We start from the raw sequence: 19,415 nt of genomic DNA on the forward strand, positions 1-19,415 counted from the left end.
TTCTAGATGTCTCACACTAAAATAATTATCCATGATTAAAGTGAACCTTGCTGTGATAGACAGTGTCATTTAGATCTCTATGCATTAGAATCACCTAGGCAGATAGAGAAAACTTAAATCAGAGAGTAAGGGAGAATTCAACAGAACCGCTGACAATAGTTGTTTAAAATAGACATCAAGAACAGGTACTTGAAAATAGAAGATGAAAAGGAACCATGAGCTAGGTGAAATTCTAAATTTTGCCAAAATGGTGTGAATAAACCAAGCCCCCCATGTAGACTTGTAGTGTGCTTATAGTATGTACAGACTGGAATTTAAATAAGGGTTCTAGCTTGGGAAGGCCATTGCCTTGTATTGTGTTGATAGTGGCTGAAATGATGATGATGTTCTCATACAAGCACAGAACAGTAACAAATACAACATGGTGTGAGGTGCAGTGGTAAATTGTACATCCCGATGTGTTGGATGGTTGTGACTACTTCCTGAAGCGAAGTGGAGAGAGGTAGTCCTATTTATCCAACAATGAGGGCAGTAGAGTTCACTGCTTTACAGAAAGAAAACCATGTTGTATTTGCTTTTACTATACATAAATATTAAACTGCGCATACACATGCATTTTTGCACGCTCAGAAAAGTAGTAGAAACTACCGCACCTCTTACAGGAAGGAATTCACCAATGAAATGGCTTTATTACCTGATTAATATTAATGAGGTATTATGATATTAAATAACCAACATTTCATGGATTCAGTATACTAATGTTAAAATAAGTAGCTTGCAGTATGTACTATTTTCAATACCATTTTAACGCTATATAGTTTGTGCTAAGAACCGCTATACAGTTTGTGCTAAGAACCGATTTTGAATGATGTGCCGCTCTTGCTAGCACCATTCTTGAATAAATATTGCTCTCAAATATGTGCTGCTCTCGAATAAACACCATAAAGCTTTAAACAGTTCTGTTAATGCCACTTCACATATTAGAACATTTACTGTATTCCACATGATAATTTTTTTTTTTTTTACTCTGTTATCATTCACAGTTATAAAATGAACCTTACTCCAAATAAAGAGAGGGAGGCCATGATTCAATGTTTCGACCTTTATTGGGTCATCATCAGGAATGAGAAAACTTAGACAGAGATTACAAAAAATGCTACAATATTTAAATGAGGGGATTAAAAGCTAGTACAATAACAATGGTGATTAAGCATAATGGTGATTATGAGAGAGGCAATTAAGTTGGGTAGATTACATTAGATAAACAATTTCAACTCTCTTGATGCTTTGAGACCACAGTTTAATTTAGGGTTAAGGCGATGAGCAAGGGCTTCTTTAAATAGTAAATGGGACCAGTTAGGAGAACTATCAGTTATTGCAGTGTTAGAATATATTAGAGATTTGAAATTAACAATGAAATCATCTTTAATTGTGTTAGGCAAATTATGAAGTTTTAAAATATATTGAAAAGCATCGCAAGACTCAATATGATTGTGTATGACACTGTTAGAGACAGTAGAATGTTCAGATACTTTAGTTATAAGGCACCTGTCTGTCTTACCAATATAGTCGCATTCACAGCCAGGGCATTTAAAATGATACACAACAGAACTACGATATTCGTTAGGCGTTACATCTTTGGTTGAGGTGAAATATGATACTTTTTTAGTTTTCCGTAAAGTAATGAATTTAACATCTTTAGTTAGATTTCTTTTGACTTGGACATCAATGGGTACCAGCAAACTGCTGGGACAAACCTGCAATGTACTAGTTTCAATTCAATTCAATTTATTGTCAAACATAGTACAAACTTAGCTTGAAGTTTAGGTTGAATGTACACATAAAATTGTCTAAAACGGTCACACATTAAAACAACATCAGAGCATAAAAAGGGAGCAAAAAATCGAGATATAAACACAAGGAAATAAAAAGCAGTTAGTTTCCCCGTCTGGGAGAGTACAACTGTCATTCGCTTCAAACTAAAGAAACTGGGGATAAGCTCCAGCCCTATGAGCCCTAGTGACTAGGAAAGGATTTAGTAGTTTAGTGTTATTGTCATTAATTTATGGTCTACACTATGTATAAGTAAAAAAATTCTGTCAACAAATTTACTCTTTTTCATGGACTATCCTGACATTAAATTAACTCATTTTGAAGAAAAGCACTCAGCACTGCTACAATTTACTCTGTACAGGTAACATCCACCAACGCTTTGAGTGGCATGGTTTTTTTTATCGGTTACCCACGTTCTGCGTCATTTCACTACCCGACAAACCCCGAACTTTATTCATGCATTACATAAATATTTTCATCTTGCTGTACTCCCAACATCACTGGCGCATGGTAACAACCAACTAGCAGACCATTTCCGGTCACACATTACTCTCCATAACGCAGCACCCCCCTAGTTCCGTCTCCTCTGGATTCCTGGCACAATAAGCTACCAAACATGTTTTGGAATTTTGAATTGATTAATGAAACATTTAGATTGGTAATTTCATATTATTGATTGGCTAAGTAACTCATTACATCTCACAACGTTCGCTAATGCTTCAGCAGAAATTATTGATTGATGGTAAAGTTTTAATGACATTCTTTTCTTCAAAACATGCTAGACGCTATAATTTCAAATTAAAACTAATATTCTAAGCACGTTTACGAAAAAAAAATTTTAATCCATTTCATAAATCTGCAATTTTCAGCTTGCAGTTTAATGATAAAAATTTTGTTATTCCATAAATATGGAATTTTCAACTTGAATGTGGGTCAGTCCCAATGCCTTGATTAGAAGTTGTGACTAGAAATAGAATACGCCTACACATTGCATTATAGCCAATCACATGGATGTAAAGCTCAGAATGTTTAAATTTTCAATATTGGGAGGGGCAGATATACAAAGGGTGCACAGTGGGTAGGGGCCACATGTCTCCTGGTTTCTCCACAGCTGTCTTTTATTTTTTAACAAAATAAATTATAAATTCTTTATACCATCTAAGAAATCGCTTTATGTTTGTATGATAAGTAACACATCACAAATCATTACTAAAATATTACATTTTTTGTCAGTTAATTGTATTTGTCTGAAATATATCAAAATAGTTTAGTTGATAGAAAATCCTTTATTTTTGTTTTTTAAACATCAAATATATTTATTTCATTCTGCTGCCTTTTGTGTGTTGATAATTGTTAATTGTATATTCATATTTAAATTAGATCAGTTTTTCAGCTGGAATACATGATTGAATAAAAAAGCACAGGAAATGGCAGGTGCTATTGTAGAAAAAAACATTCTTCTAATAAAAAACATCTCAAACATAGATTTCCCTTTCAAAACAGTAGATGCTACCTTATTCTTATGTAGAGTATGTATAGATTTGTATGACTACTTTTTACCCCGGGCTACCCTACATCCACCCCCAACAAATTTACAATTTGTAGCATTGCATGTTCTTGTGAGTTGTATCTGAATCATGTTTTTTGTATTAGGATGTGCCGCGATGACCAGAGCTGGAAAAAGAGCGCAAAATTGCAGTCATCATGGATGTCACAGAGGCATTTTTGGGGGAAAAAATTTTTTTTTAAAATAAACTGTTGGGCTATATCATATACAGGTACTATTTGGTGGTGGAGGCATTCTATCAAGACAATTTTCATGGTCGGAAGCATAAACTGCTTTTTTTCCAGGCCTGCCAATGACATTTGCAATAATACAGATATTGCATTGAAAAAACAATATCCAGAAATTTAAATACATTTGAACATAATTGTAGCCGAGTGGTAGCATGTAATTAGAACACACGACATTCTCTGGATTATCTGCACACACCATCAGTATCTGTAAAACCTGTCATACCTTCCCACACACACTTTCATGCTATATTATCATTAATTATCTTGTTCTTGCTATTTCGGAATCGTGTTACGAATCAAAGAGATAATATAGCCACGGAGCGATCTGGTGATACTCTATGTCGGTTGACATTTTCAAACCCAGCAATTCAACGGATTACTATGTTTTTTTTTTCACTTTCAATTTCATTTTGTTTTGTTTGCCACTTCTGGTGGAAAATTTTTTATTTGACGCTGAAGGCAGTGGCCGAATTATGTAAATTTTTCAAAAATATTTTTAAAAAAGGAGAAAAAAAAAATGATGTTCAATGACCACTATAACAAAACATATTATATTACAACTTTTAACACACAAATTTATAGAAGTACATCATTAGTTGTTATCTTCATATTTATTTTCCGAAAATAATATGTTTGGTTGGTATCAATATATTTTACTAGTTGATCAACTCATTTTGCTGGTTACATTTTTTTACAACTAACAAATTTTAGCAATATGTTGTTAGTGGCTAAAAAAAGCCCTGTCAAAATTATGTCTTAGAGTGCCATTTCCCACCATCTAGTGATTCCATAATCATAAATTTTCTTGCCTCAACCCCAACCATTGGTGGTGTAGACTTTTTGTCTATGTTCCTCCCTGGGCCCCCTAATTTCAAAATCGCGGATCTGCCACTGGAGGCCTGTACACCATGGATCATATCGCTATCAGATTTTAGTCTGTTAGACTTTCTTGATAAAAAATTGTTTGATCAAATAATATCTGAATTGGTATTCCTTGCTTCAGAGGTATTTGATCAAACTATACTGTCCATGATTTTTGGAAATAGAAAATGATTTACTTCCCAAACTGTTGGTTGCAAACCAAATTTGTGCTGCCAGTATTTTCAAACGAGTCATGAAAAAAGGGGAAAAAAACACAGTAATGATAAGTGTTGAAATTATTTTTTGAGAGCTATAGAGCTGTATTTATAACACAATTTCCAACTAAATAGCATATTTAACAGTATTTTGTAAACCTTATCAAATGTTCACAAGTATTATAAAATTCTGTGTTTGCTGGAAACCAACCAAAATTGCTAGTGAAATATCGAAACAGTTGAACTCTTGTTATCCTTGTTATCCATTGATGACAATCAGCTTTCTATATATCTGAAAGCTATACAATTTTAGCATTTAAAATAGATAGTTTGACTCATAAGTGGAATGAGATGGCCATCAGACCTGTACTAAAACCTGGCCTCTAGCCAATACAGATTGCTGCTAAAATTGGCCAATTAACACATACATTACAAATAATATGAATCAATAGGATAAATGTGTGAAGAATATTAAAGTATAGTTAGTTGGTTGAATGTCCAGTGGTAACCCCTATATCCTGTATAGTTTTTTTTAACCTGTGAAATGTGATATTTTAATTGGATTAATAATAAAATAATAGTCCCATGGTTTTATTGCACTTTCCCATCGGCCATTAGAACAAATTTATGTTAATAGCTACTCTAGGTGTTAAGCTTTTAGTTTGTCCCTCAGAAACAATTAAATTCTGAGGACATTTCAATAACATTTAGAATAGTGATTGATTGATTTGATTTGATATCTTATTTTATTATAAATCAAGTAACAGATAAAAAAAATCCCTCCATTAAAGTCGGACTCAAAGATTGAATGGTTAAATGTTTGATTAAATATATTGATTGATTGGTTGGTATATTAATTTGTTAATATATTAATTAATTGGTTAGTATATTGACTGATTGGTATAGTAATCGATTGGTAATAGTATATTGAACGATTGGTTGGTATATTGATTGATTGGTTAGTATATTGATTGATGGGTTGGAATATTGATTGACTAGTTGGTATATTATTGGATTGGTTGGTATATTGATTGATTGGTTAGTATATTGATTGACTGGTTGGTATATTAATTGATTGGTTAGTATTATATTGATTGATCAGTATATTGAGTGATTGTTTGGTATATTGATTGATTTTTTAGTATATTGATTGATTGATTGACTGATTGATTGGTTGGTATATTGATTGACTGGTTAGTATAATGATTGAATGGTTGGTATATTGATTGACTGGTTAGTATAATGATTGATTGGTTATATTATTGATTGATTGGTTAGTATATTGATTGATTGACTAACTGGTATGTTGATAGACTGGTTGGTATATCGATTGATTGGTTGGTATATTGATCAATTGATATGGTTGGTATATTGATTGATTGATTACATTAATTGGATATATTAATTGATAATGGTATAGGGAAAAAAATGAGCAATCTAATCTAAGTTCTCGTAATCTCAAAAGCTCCAATGAGGGCAGTATAATAGAGGTAGTAGAACTAAAAATAATCTATTTAATGAATTCGCTGAGTGTTTCTAGAACTCTCATCAGAGCTTAAAAAAAACCCCTTTTTTTTGAGTGAGCTACATGCCCTACTGCCAATAGTGATGATTCCTGGGGATCTTCCCCAGCCAGTGATGTTACCAGATGATTTTTCTTTAATCTATTATACTGTATGCTTTTTTCTACAGGTGATCAATCCCTTTCGTACCTTACATCTCATAGCAGATTCACGCAAAGACATGGAGGATTGGATCAGTGCTATTCGATCAGCAAGTAACAAAGATTTCTATGATGTGAGTTCACAGCCTGGCTGTTTACATATAACTGTACAGTAATTTGTTTTTCGAAGAGGTTCCCACTGTTTGCATTGGGCGCCTATGGTTTCCCCTTCGATACTATTTTTTATGTCAAATTTTAATGAATATTATGACCCATTTTGTTACTGATATTTGAGGTTCTGTTTGTACTGACACCCAGGATTATAGAGCTAGAAAACTAAGGGTGGGTAGGAAACATTTTATGGTGGGTGAGTGATAACATGGTAAACTCACAATAATGAATGAGTAGATTTTATGTATGGCCATTGAGTTAATATAGGTGGCTAGAGGGCCATGAAATTTGCTTTAGACTGGGTGGAAAACATCAAGCTGGGTGGCTTCGCCTATCATAACTATGTCCCTGGGCACTAAATTTAGGAATTAGAAAGTATTGTGATATTATATTATGATGACCATGAATATGGTATGACAGTATCATGTCCATATATGGGCAGTTGACAAATTTGTCGCATAAAATATGATAGTGTTGGTAGAGCATTAGAGGGATTGCAGGATTTGAACCCATAACCCTATTGTGAAGTGTGCACTTAGTCACTAAACCTTAGTTTCACTTCTAAAAAAATCTAATTCATAAATATGATCAATGTATTTTATATTCATAGTATATTAAAAAATTGGTAGAAACTGTTTCTTTTTTCACAAAAACAACTCCATTATGTTAATTTTACTCATTCATTGAAAGTTACGGAATTTAAAATGTTATTATACTGAAAATATTAATTAAGGAATCTGTTTTAAATGAAGCTTGTGTCAAAGTAGTTCATAAAGAGAAATTTGATTTCGCATCAGCTGCAGTCATAACTAATATTGAGGCACCATTAGTCTTTCTATACCTACAGTATATCAATTTTAACATACTGGGGTTTCTGTGTTCGATTGGTTACATTGTGTCCTAATTTCTATCTAATTCTGATCATTAATGTGTAAACTATAGTTGCCAACTGAGACACTTTATGTTACGTCTTTTATTCAGTTTGATTTCTGGCCTTAAAATCAGTATAAATACTGTATCTCTGTAGTGAAAAAGTTGGTCATATATTTGGAAATTTTTTTTTTTAGGTCAGAGACTAGAGTCTGAACTATAAATTTAGAAATCTATATCATATTTGTGAAAACATTTTATTTCAGTTTGATTTCTGTATATTTCTAGAAATCTATATCATATTTGTAAAAACATTTTATTCAGTTTGATTTCTGGCCTTAAAACCAGTATAAATACTGTATATGTATAATCTATATCATATTTGTAAAAACATTTTATTTCAGTTTGATTTACCAGTATAATCTATATCATATTTGTGAAAACATTTTATTTCAGTTTGATTTCTGGAAATTTCTAGAAATCTATATCATATTTGTGAAAACATTTTATTCAGTTTGATTTCTGGCCTTAAAACCAGTATAAATACTGTATCTCTGTAGTGAAAAAGTTGGTCATATATTTGGAAATTTTTTTTTTTAGGTCAGAGACTAGTCTGAACTATAAATTTAGAAATCTATATCATATTTGTGAAAACATTATTTAATCATCCCTTTAAATAACGACGAAATATTATTACAAATTTCTATTTTTGTAACGCCTTCTGCGTAAGTGCCATCCCAATTTACTAGAAAAACAAAATGTAACTGTACGTGGAAATCCAGTCATTGGTTCTTTATTTAGCCTTCCCAAATTTAACAACAAAAATAGAGAGAGAGAGAAAGAAATCAATTATGAATGGATTATTACATAAGAAATCTATATCACAGTCCCTCACATCCTTGCTTGGAAATGATGCTTATAAAATAGTTGATCACTCATTATGAGATTTAAACTTGAGTATTATGCAATACCCTTGAGATTAAAGAATATCCTATGGGAAATTTCATAGAAATATATTCGGTTGGTTTTATATAGCTCAGTTTAAAATCTGAGCAACTGAACAGTAGTCACAGATTTAAATCCCTTATGGAATAAAAATAGTTCTTCTCAAAAGTTATTCTCATCAGGGAGCTGGGTATGTTACATTTATAGTGTTTGATCCAGTAATTTGGATAATAATTTGAAGTGCAAAGGTATGTTTGGAAAGATGTGCAGCTAGACTAACATTGACTATTATAACCAAGTTATGAACTGTACTTTAGTAAGTTGAAAGCCGGTCATTTGGGACCTTGATATTAATCTATAACCAATTATTTTTCTTATTGAAATTGAGATTATTCTAAACAAGGTATTGATAACACATTTTTATAGGTAAGTTTTAAATTATACAAATAATTACTGGGTTGCGAGGCATGGTTCAAATTATAGCTCTAGGAGATCTGGAGGTTTTACTATGTTCTAAGATAAAGTCGATGAACATAGTAAAGCTCCAGATCTCCAAGAGTATTATTTTTTTCAACTACCTGTATGACCCACTTAAAACCCAGTAAATATTTATTTTATATACCACTATGGTACTTAGATTGTAGGCATTAGAGGGACTGTTACCCAGCTTTTAAAGCCAATCTTTTTTCTTATATGTTGTAGAACTGATTTTTTTTTAAGACACGAAAAGTATATTTGATGAAAAACTCGGAAGCGGTTAATAAGATACAGATTTTTGAATATTATCTCCTCTGGAGCCTGACTTTGACCAATCAAATGTCTAGAAAATCTACAGTATGTAGTCGGTATATCATAAAAAATTAAGCCATTGTATCAAAACGCAAGCTTTAAGTTTGGTTGTTTAGCAGATGCTAGTCACTCTAGAGTTTGAAACTTGAATGCCTAACTCTGTTATTTGGAAGGAGTTTTGCACTATGTTAAACTTTAACCTTTAAAATTTAGTATTAAATTCCTCTTTTGTTTAGATATATTTTTCTTTCTATTTCCTGTCTAAATATTGATATATCATTAAGGTTGTTATTGATTAAGTGTGATGAATGTGGATATTAGCATTAAAGATGGAATTAAAACTCATATGAAGTTAAATGTGTATATGGAGAAACATCTGCAGTCAGACTTAATGATGACAAATAGTTAGAGTTTTTAAAATTTATTCATTACTAATGTCAAAAAGCATTTATACATTTAATAGCAATGTTTATTAAGGTTAGCTTAAAATTTATGGATAAAGTATAAAGCCATGAGATTTATAATTCTTATGTGAAATAAGTATTTACCAGTGATTAAATGTTGTTTTTAGTTTTTAAATATTTTATTAAAGGTCAAATGCCTTCAATTTCAAGGTGGTGTGAACTCATTGAAATGACTACGACCTAAGTAACAAAATATACTGACTAAAGCTTTGTCCACACTATCAAATTTGTTTGACAAAAAAAAACTGATGTATGCCCATATATAGTCATGATGTGCCTATATATGGTCATGATGTGCCCACATAGTCATGATATGCCTATATATGGTCATGATGTGCCCATATATAGTCATGATATGCCTATATATGGTTATGATGTGCCCATATATAGTCATGATGTGCCTATATATGGTCATGATGTGCCCATATATAGTCATGATGTGCCTATATATGGTCATGATGTGCCCATATATACAGTAGTCATGATGTGCCTATATATGGTCATGATGTGCCCATATATAGTTATGATATGCCTATATATGGTCATGATGTGCCCATATATAGTCATGATGTGCCTACATATGGTCATGATGTGCCCATATATAGTCATGATGTGCCTACAGTATATATGTGGCAAAGACAAGCCAAACCAGTCACTCGTCGCAAATCCTGTTTCAGAGATAATGGCCAAAACATGCTGGAATGTCAAAATTTTGGGAAAAAAATATATTTTATTGCACTAAACTAACCTTTATATCTATTATACATCATGCTATGCTGTTATTTTTCCCATTTCCAATGTTAAAACAACAATTTTTAACGATTTGGTGATGGTTGCTGCCTGAGAAATAGCCAAAAACATTGAAGGCTGATTTCTCAAATATTGTTCTTTAAACAGCTGTATGATTAAACTCCTGTAACTTCATAACGAAATGTTGGATTTAAATGATTTTTCTTTACCATTTTATAGCTCTCATTTTACTTTTTAACCCTGTGTTAATAACTAAAAATTAATTTTTGCAATGACTGGTTTAGCTTGTCTTTGCCACATATGGTCATGATGTGATGTCATCATGACCATATTTGGGCATATTATATTTTTGTCAAGTAAAATTTGATAGGCTGGACAGGACTTGATACTTTAACTAAACAAATGAACTAATAATTTAATTCATTCATCTAATTAAAAAAATACACAGATCAACATAGACAGGATCATTAAAATTTAATTATTTGACTTACTTAATGTTAGGATCTGGGATATTAACCCTCTAAATCTGAACAAGATATTTCCAGGAGGGTCCCAAATTTATTTGTTTAAAATATGTTTGAACTTTTTTGTGGCAAAGTTGAAATGCATGTTTGCAGTATACAAGGCAATGTTTATTGTTTGTGAAAATGATTGAGTGTTTAGTGAGGTATCTCAATGGTTCAATTAGATTTATTACAAGTATATTTTAGGAATTTGACTTGTCATTTTCAATTTCATCCATACTCATATTACTGTAAATCTCCAGGAAAACAAAATGAAATTCGTTAAAAACTAAATTGCCAATTATATAGTATAGTAAAATGAAATTTGTTAAAACTGAATTGCCAATTATATACAGTAGTATTACCAAAAAGATGAGTTTTAATATTACCGTAATAGCAGAAAAAAAATTGGTTTGATCGGTGGTTTCTTACTTGACCCTGTCCTCCTTTTCACACGTCAGAGATGAATATAGATGTAGAAGAGCTAAAGAGAGCCTCCGGCAAAATCGTGCCGACATGGGTGGCGATTCGTTATTATTAAACCGGCCAAGTTCATTTGTACGCTGACACTTTGTGCATTTTCAGCTAATTGCAGTTTATCTGGCAAACGCAATAATGTCGTTTCCGGGTATTTATGCAAGAGTTGCTATGTTTTTCATGCTGTAGACAAGGCAGGATACACTATGTTTTTCTTAATTATACTAGTCATTCTGTTGGTATTATCCATCTACTGTTCTCCTCAGGTCCTAGTGATAATACTTAATCATGCTAAAACTTGTTTACAAATAATGAGTGAAGACCGTATTGTCATGAAAAAAATATCTTGAATTTTTTACAGGATTTGAATCTAGGTCTCTGAGATTGAAGGCAAGCATCTTAGCCCAACCGCCATTATTATATTTTATTAAAACATTTCCATTATTAATTCACATAAGTCACACATACAGGACATCCTATGGTCAGTGAACAGCTAGGTGCTTTCTCGCCACCAAGATGAGAAATACAGTAGTAATTAAATAATAAATTGCTGGCCCACCAGTTATTACATGAAGATACGACACTGCTATATGTACTACTTTGAATGGTGACTCCATGTTTCAACTTCAAGCATGTAGGTCATTCAAAAAAAAAATTGGCTTTCAATTACCCCGTTGATTATCGCAAAACGTACATTTCTGCTTCGTCAGAATTCTCTTACATTTATTAAAGTTGATATTTAGAATAAGAAACTAAAGTTCTGACAGGCAATTTGCAACGTATAAGTTGTAATAATTCAGCGATGACAGTGAGCTACGAGCTTGACGAAATCTAATAGTTTCAGTAATCTTTTTTGTCTATATTTGTAAATGTGAAATCAGATGGACAGCGTAGATACGGAGGAAACGCAATTTCTTGATGAACTAATCCGATAGCATAGTGAAATTGTAAGAGATAGAAACGATACAAATAGTATACGTTTACAAGTTAACTTGTGAAGAAATACAAGACACGATTATTGCATGTGATAGTAGTGATACTCTATATCCATTGCATCAATCACAGTTTTTGTATTTTGACCGATTTTCATGGTATCGTATTTACAAAATTCCTTTTAGCTGAACCACGGCTTATAAAACCATGGGCAACATTTTTCATCTCTTCACCTTAATCTTACAGCATAGATGAACAGACTTATGGTCAATGCACCTTCTTTTTTTACATTTATTTAATTGAATTCCCTTTATCTCTTTATTAAAGTAACAATATAATTATTTGCTATTTTTTTTTTTTATTGTATTTTTATATCTTATATTGTTCTATGTTATATTACTGGTAAATCAATATATTATGTTTATACCAATTTGTTTATTAATGTCACATTTTTTGTTTTATATTGAAGCTTATACTATATTAAATTATTTCAAAATAATATGAGGCATGTCATGGCGGAGTGGTTGAGTTGTCGCACAGGCCGTATTGAGTAAATGAGCTATAAAATATGGGAGCTCAAAAAATTGCCTAAAAATCCAAATTTTTTTTTTTCACTATAGATCAACAGTTTAATGTCTTATTAATCATGTCCCAAAGTATTAGTTCTGGAAGTGGTCAACAATTCGTTTATTTAATGTTATTTAGATAGTTAAATTCTGTTAAACAATGTATGCACAAATAATTTTGGAAGGCAATTACTCAAAATCATGTTTATCTTGACTCAAAGAGTGCTGTACTTTCACTTACCAATAACTTAGGCTTGAAATGTCCAATTTCAGTGAATGACCCCTCATTTTAAAGATCACATACTCTGGTATCTGAAAATACCAATAACTTGAATTTTAATTTTTGCTGCAACTTAGCTATTTTCCCACAACATGCCTCATATATTCATATTTATTATAATAATACTGTATACCATTTTGTTTTATTTGATATATTTATTAGAATATTTTATTTATTTCCAAATTGGCTGAGTGAATGTCTTAACAAACAAAATTTAGGTAGAGACCAAATGTTACATGGATGATAACATTTTCTATTGCTTTTCTTATGTAGTCCGGTAGTGAACACATTGGAGATATGCTTTCTGGAATGCATAATTGGTACGCTTGCTCCCATGCCAGGCCCACTTATTGCAACGTTTGCCGGGAAGCTCTTCCCGGTGTTACATCACACGGCTTGTCCTGCGAAGGTAAATATTCTTCATAATTTCCGAATAAGCCAAATCGTAATTCGAACTGCGAATGCCCGCATCCAAGGTGAATCAACATAATAAACCTATGTTGACCTTGATACGGGCATGCGCAGTTTAAACTACGAATAAGATTATTGAATTTAAGTATTATTACATGTATCATTAGAGCAGTCGATGAGTATTTCTGATGGCTTCTCTTCGTAAAAGCCTTGGGTGCTGATAGTGTAAGCAGTGAAATACCCAGTAATGATGTTGAGACTAGTTGATGGTGATGAAGATTATGATAAGTGTTGATGACATGACAAGTGAATTTGATGATTTAGGAATTTGGTGGTCACGAAGATACAGGTCATGAGGGGTGCAGGGAGTTGTGACCCACTACTACTGATATAAATAATAATTAAAGTAAGTTATGCTGATGATTGTGAGTGATTGTAATGATACAGTGACAATAAAATGGTGATCGTTGTGAGGATGATGATATAAAGTTGATAATGATTGATTGAAGAGTCCACCATAATTTTACAACGTTTTCCAGAAGGGTATAAAACATACTCTTTTCCTTGACACCCCCATCCCCTTCCCTTCCCATCAAAAAGCATGTAATGAAATGTAGATTTTTGTCACTTTGATTGAGATCATCATTTAATATTTTTATAAAAGAGTACTTATGCCTACACTTTCAAAGCCCTCCCATTAAAGCGTGGGGAAACATGGATGATGTAAAACATAATGAGTTGTTGTAAATGATGAGGATAAACATGATAAAAAGGATAATGATAAAATAACAATAAAGATGACAATGATGATTGATATAGAGGTGAGGTTATGAATGAAGATGATGATAATGATTAGGTCTAGATAATATAACTGAATATCATGATTCAATGCATCTCATAAAAACAACTGAAATCAATAACCACTTTAGGTTAGGTTTCATACAGCTTGTATTGCACTTGACTTTTTACCCAATGTATTCTTGTGCATTCTCAATTGATTCACGTCACATTCAGCTTGTCCATTTCATTTTTGTAAAATAAAATATTCATAACATATGAGGTATGTCATGGCAGAATGGCTAAGTTGTTGTACAGACAAATATTGAGTTTTAATTGAGCTCTTAAATAATATGCGAGCTCAAGAAATGGCCTAGAAATTTTTCAAATGTTTGCACTATAAATCAGCAGTGTAATATCTAATTAATCATGTCCAAATTCTAGTTTTTTTTTTTTTTTTTTGGTAGTTAATTCTACATGAATAATTTTGAAGGCAATTACTCAAAATCATCTTCATCTTGACTCTAGGAGTGCTTTATATTTACCAATACCTAAGGCTATGTCCAATTTTACCCCTCATTGAAATTAAGCTCATTTTAAGGTAGTACTTTATGGTGTCACCTGATAAAGCCAGCATAGACTACTGGCGAAAGCTTGTGTAATTAAATAATTTAGTCTCTCTATAAGTACTGCCAGTATTTTTATTTCATACGTCTGCCAGACAAACACGGCTCTTTCTACTAAATATATACGCTACTCAACTATTTGAAAATACCAATTTCAATATCTGCTTCAACATTTTGTACTGCTGCCACAACGTGCCTCATATGACAGATCGCCACAATATCAATATCTATGCTGACACTTCTGTCGTCGTAGTTCATAACCAGTCTGGACTTGATTTTTTTAGACGGTTCTTATTTTTTTGTTCTTCATTTTATCGATCTAACCATCTGGTGTTTTTTTGTGGATGTCAAAAAAGATGCAATGTTTTTTCATCAATATTCATTAATATTCATTTCATGTAATACTAGCTACTGGCTGTCATCTTGTAAAATAAATCAATATGAATGACATATTTTCAGCTTCATTAATATTCATATAGTTCAACAATTCTTGTCTGCCATTGGCTGCTGTCGCAAAACATCAAAATGGAGGATTTTTATCATGAACCTTCAAAAATATTCATATCATCGTACTAGCTACTGGCAGTTATCATGTGATATTTAAATAAATCAGTGTTAATATATCCAGATTTCATTAACATTCATGTTGTTGAACAATCCTTGTCAGAGAATTGAATATTCATATCATCGTCCAATAAGATTTTGCCACTGGCTATTAATCTTTAATATTTGAATAAATATAAATGACATTTTTCTCAACTCTCATTTACATTAATATTCGTATTGTTAAGTATTCCTCTTTTGTCATTGGTAGTTGTCATGTTCAATAACATTTGAATAAATCAAAATGGAAAGATTTTTTTCCTTAAGCTTTTCACATATATTTCATATTGTGCAATATCATTTGGCCATTGGCTATAAATCAATATAAATAACATATTTTTTTATTGTTCAATATTTAAACCTTATGCTCTCATGAATTATGTAATTACAATTGGAAATAGATATATCAAATGAAAACCCAACAACAATTACAAATATAAACTAAAATATAGTTAATCAATAATTTGGCATTTTGAAGTTTCATTGCATCATCAGATTATTGTAATATTTTAAATGCCTAACTATTAAAGTATGCTTGTTTTACTACAATTTTTTTTTAGTTTTTTACTTTAAATGTTTCATCTATAAACCAAATTTTATATTGTAAGCATTTGTTTTTGTAAAAGGTTCCCCAATCAACAGTGATTTACTGTAGTTCATTTTTAGTTTGTTCCTGTCTCATGTGTTCTTTTGTGCTTCATTGCTGTTTCTGTTCTGGTAAATGTTTTTTTGAGACAAATAAATCAAATGAAGTTTAACTATGCCATCAACCTTTGATCAGACTTACAATAACCAGGATACAAATTTTTAAAAAAATACATTGTATAAAACCTAAAAACCAGGCTGTCAATGCTTGGTCAAGCTGACACTGACCGTTGGTAACATGTCTACTCCTTTTTAATGGGGAGTTAGTCTAATCTTAGTAATTCTGAAAAACTCAGAAATCCTGTAATGGCTTTACCATAGTTATGTAATTTGACAATTGAGGTTGCTAGGTTTATATAAAATTTTTCATGTTCCTAGCAATTAAATAAAAGGTTTTACGATGGTAATAGCATACATCATTTCTGTAGTTTATCAATTGAGGTCGCTGGCTTTGAATACAATATTTTCTGGTTTGTAACAAAAGCAAAGGTTTTTGTGCAATGATGCCGAGTTCTAGATTTCTCAAGAGGCAACGCTCCATATCTGACATGAAGCTATCTGATTGATTGTTGCGATGACTTCCGATATTGCTTCACATTTATCCGGTGTCACTTCACCTTAATTAATAGTCAGGTCACATGACGAATCTCTCCATGTGGTAGCGTCGTTGAGCTCCGTCTCTGTATCAACGACCATTAACAACCCGTGGGTGATCTACCTACTCTATTAATGTGTTATTAACTTCAGTATCTAAGCTTGTACTCATTAATTTTGATATTCTCTATTGATCTCTGTATTCCTATTCTTTATACCTGCATATGTAGCACTCATCATAGGCCTTGAGTCAGTTTTCTTCTCTGATCATGCGTGTGATCCCTGCTGGATAATAAGTTCAATAAGCCTGCCTTAGGTTATACTTACAATAAAATACCGCAAAACATCGAATAGAATTATTCTCGAAAAATTATTCTCTCTCTTTAGTTTACAAAATTAGTCCAAATTAGTCCAAGTCCATCTCGGAAAGAAGCCCACGGGCTTCTTTTCAAGATAGCTGGGGCTTCTTTTCGAGCTAGTACACTGTACATAAAAATTCAAAGAAACAAAATAAACAAATAAAAACACACTTGGTTTTTGTACAGTGGCCCTATTTACTGTTTTACAGTATTAATTTCCAAATTTACAGCATTCATTTTGAAGAGAAGCCCACATCTTTACTTTGCAAAATTAGCCTCGAAAAGAAGGCCGTCCCAAAACGAAGCACATCCAAAGTTCGCAAAAAAAAGAACCCCAGGGCTTCTATTTGAGGTTATACATTATATATAGAGTAGACAAAATATATTTTTACTGAGAACATGTTATTATTTTAGCAGATAATACAATGTGTACATCATCGTCTGTTTTCTGCTTACCGGTAGGCTCGCAGCAGTTAATTTTTTAAATTTTCTCTGGCATACTGTATGATCTACGTTTTATAATTCCTCATATTTTTATAAAGATGTCATTAAAATTATTCTAAAATCTTGAAACCCTATAAACATAAAACATTTAACTTAAATAACAATAATATTATGCTTAATGATAATATGTTTTAACATAGTAATGTGTTTTTTAACACAAAATTGATCACTTAAATTGATCCAATAATTTATCAGTAATACACAAGAGCTAAAAATTTAAAGCCAGTCCAGTCTTCCAGTCTTTAAATCCTGGGACTGTCTACTAAATAATTTTTTGGTCTAAAAAATGCTTTGTGTTTTTTTTTTTGTCTCTGGACTTTATGTGCAGTGGATTCTGAGGAAATTGGTACTGTTTCATTGATTGATTTTGTTTTCCACTGAAGGAAGGAATTCAATTTTTTTATTTCGGTTATTAATTGACTATTGATCTTCGGGGTTTTTTTTCAGTTTGCAAGCTTAAAGCTCATAAACGGTGTGCAGTGCGTGCTGGGAACAATTGCAAATGGACGACCTTGGCATCCATAGGAAAAGATATAATTGAGGAGGATGATGGTGGAGTAAGTACAATACAATAATCTTTAAAATAGGTGCTAGTATAGCTCCATAAAAAAAATGGAAATATGTTTAACAAGTATAAGTATGATGAACTCCTCAAAGGAGTTGCCATTATTTTTACTAAATTACATTCCCTTAGGAATGGCTACATTCCCCTGAGTCCCCTTTAGTTTGCTTTAGCCCCAGTTAATGGTCAGCAAGTGCATTGTATTCCATAAGGATTCCTACATTCTCTTCAGCCCCCTCCAACCCAGCTAATAGGAAGCAAGAGCATTAAAGTTGGCGTTGTTCATCATCTTGAACCCCTCCAGTCCAGCTAGTGATCACCAAGTGTATTAAGGTTGGCCATATTTCTCCTCTGAAACTGCTAGCCCCACCTAGCTACTAATCAACAAGTACATCAAATTACCCTGAGAATGGCCACTTCAGCTAGCTAAAGCTAATGGTCAGCAAGTGTATTAAGGTTGGCCATTCCTTCTATTCCGCCTCTCCAGCCCCAGCTAAGGGTCAGCAAGTGCACATAAGAATGGCTGACCACATCATTCCTCCTCTTCAGCCTCTTGGCCACAGTTGAGGGTCAGAAGTGCATGAAGTTTGGCCACTTTCTTTGTCTTCAGTTCCCTGCATCCCAGCTAATGGTCAGCAAATGCGCTAATGTTGACCACGTTCCTTCTCTTCAGCCCCTTCCAGCCCAGCTACAGTAATAGTTGGCCACATTCCTTTTCTTCAGCCCTCTCTAGCCCAGCTAATAGTCAGCAAATGTACTATGGTTGGCCACATTCCTTCTCTTCATTCTCCTCCAGCCCAACTAATGGTCAATAATGTGCATACAAGAATGGTTGGCCACGTTCCTTCTCTACAGTCTCCTCTAGCCAAGCTAATAGTCACCAAGTGCATTAAAGACAATCAAGGGTAATGGACTTGCTGATAGCATGTTTAAATTTATCAGGTATTGAAAGCTCTCAAAAGAAGAGATAAAAATAAATTACGGCTTATAGCGTGTGAACTATCCACTTTATAAGGTTACATTTGAATTGGCTATTTGTAGTGTATATTAATTAAATTATTATTATGTAGGACACTTTGATACGTCTATTGTTTTTCAAAGGGATATGGATACATAAAAATGTAAAGAGGAAAATACATGAAAAAAAATCTGTTAAGCTGTTGTATAAAAAATGAATAATTTGTTTTTTAGAAAAATAAAAAATTGTTCTCAGGCCT

General features: G+C 32.4%; 1 protein-coding gene across 7 annotated transcripts in view; it reads left to right on the forward strand.

Annotated features, from left to right (window-relative positions):
* LOC117117611 (diacylglycerol kinase delta-like) overlaps positions 1-19,415 on the forward strand; it is a 99,686-nt gene that overhangs the window by 49,641 nt on the left and 30,630 nt on the right. For all 7 annotated transcript variants that reach the window (XM_033261969.1, XM_033261971.1, XM_033261970.1 and 4 more), the window contains exons 5-7: positions 6,399-6,503; positions 13,391-13,526; positions 18,084-18,193. In XM_033261969.1, coding sequence (XP_033117860.1) covers positions 6,399-6,503; positions 13,391-13,526; positions 18,084-18,193 — 351 coding nt within the window. The remainder of the gene's footprint in view (positions 1-6,398; positions 6,504-13,390; positions 13,527-18,083; positions 18,194-19,415) is intronic.

The sequence above is a fragment of the Anneissia japonica genome, unplaced genomic scaffold (assembly GCF_011630105.1).
Source record: "Anneissia japonica isolate Jap-2015-1 unplaced genomic scaffold, ASM1163010v1 scaffold3334_len1275209_cov185, whole genome shotgun sequence".
Classification (NCBI taxonomy): Eukaryota; Metazoa; Echinodermata; class Crinoidea; order Comatulida; family Comatulidae; genus Anneissia; species Anneissia japonica.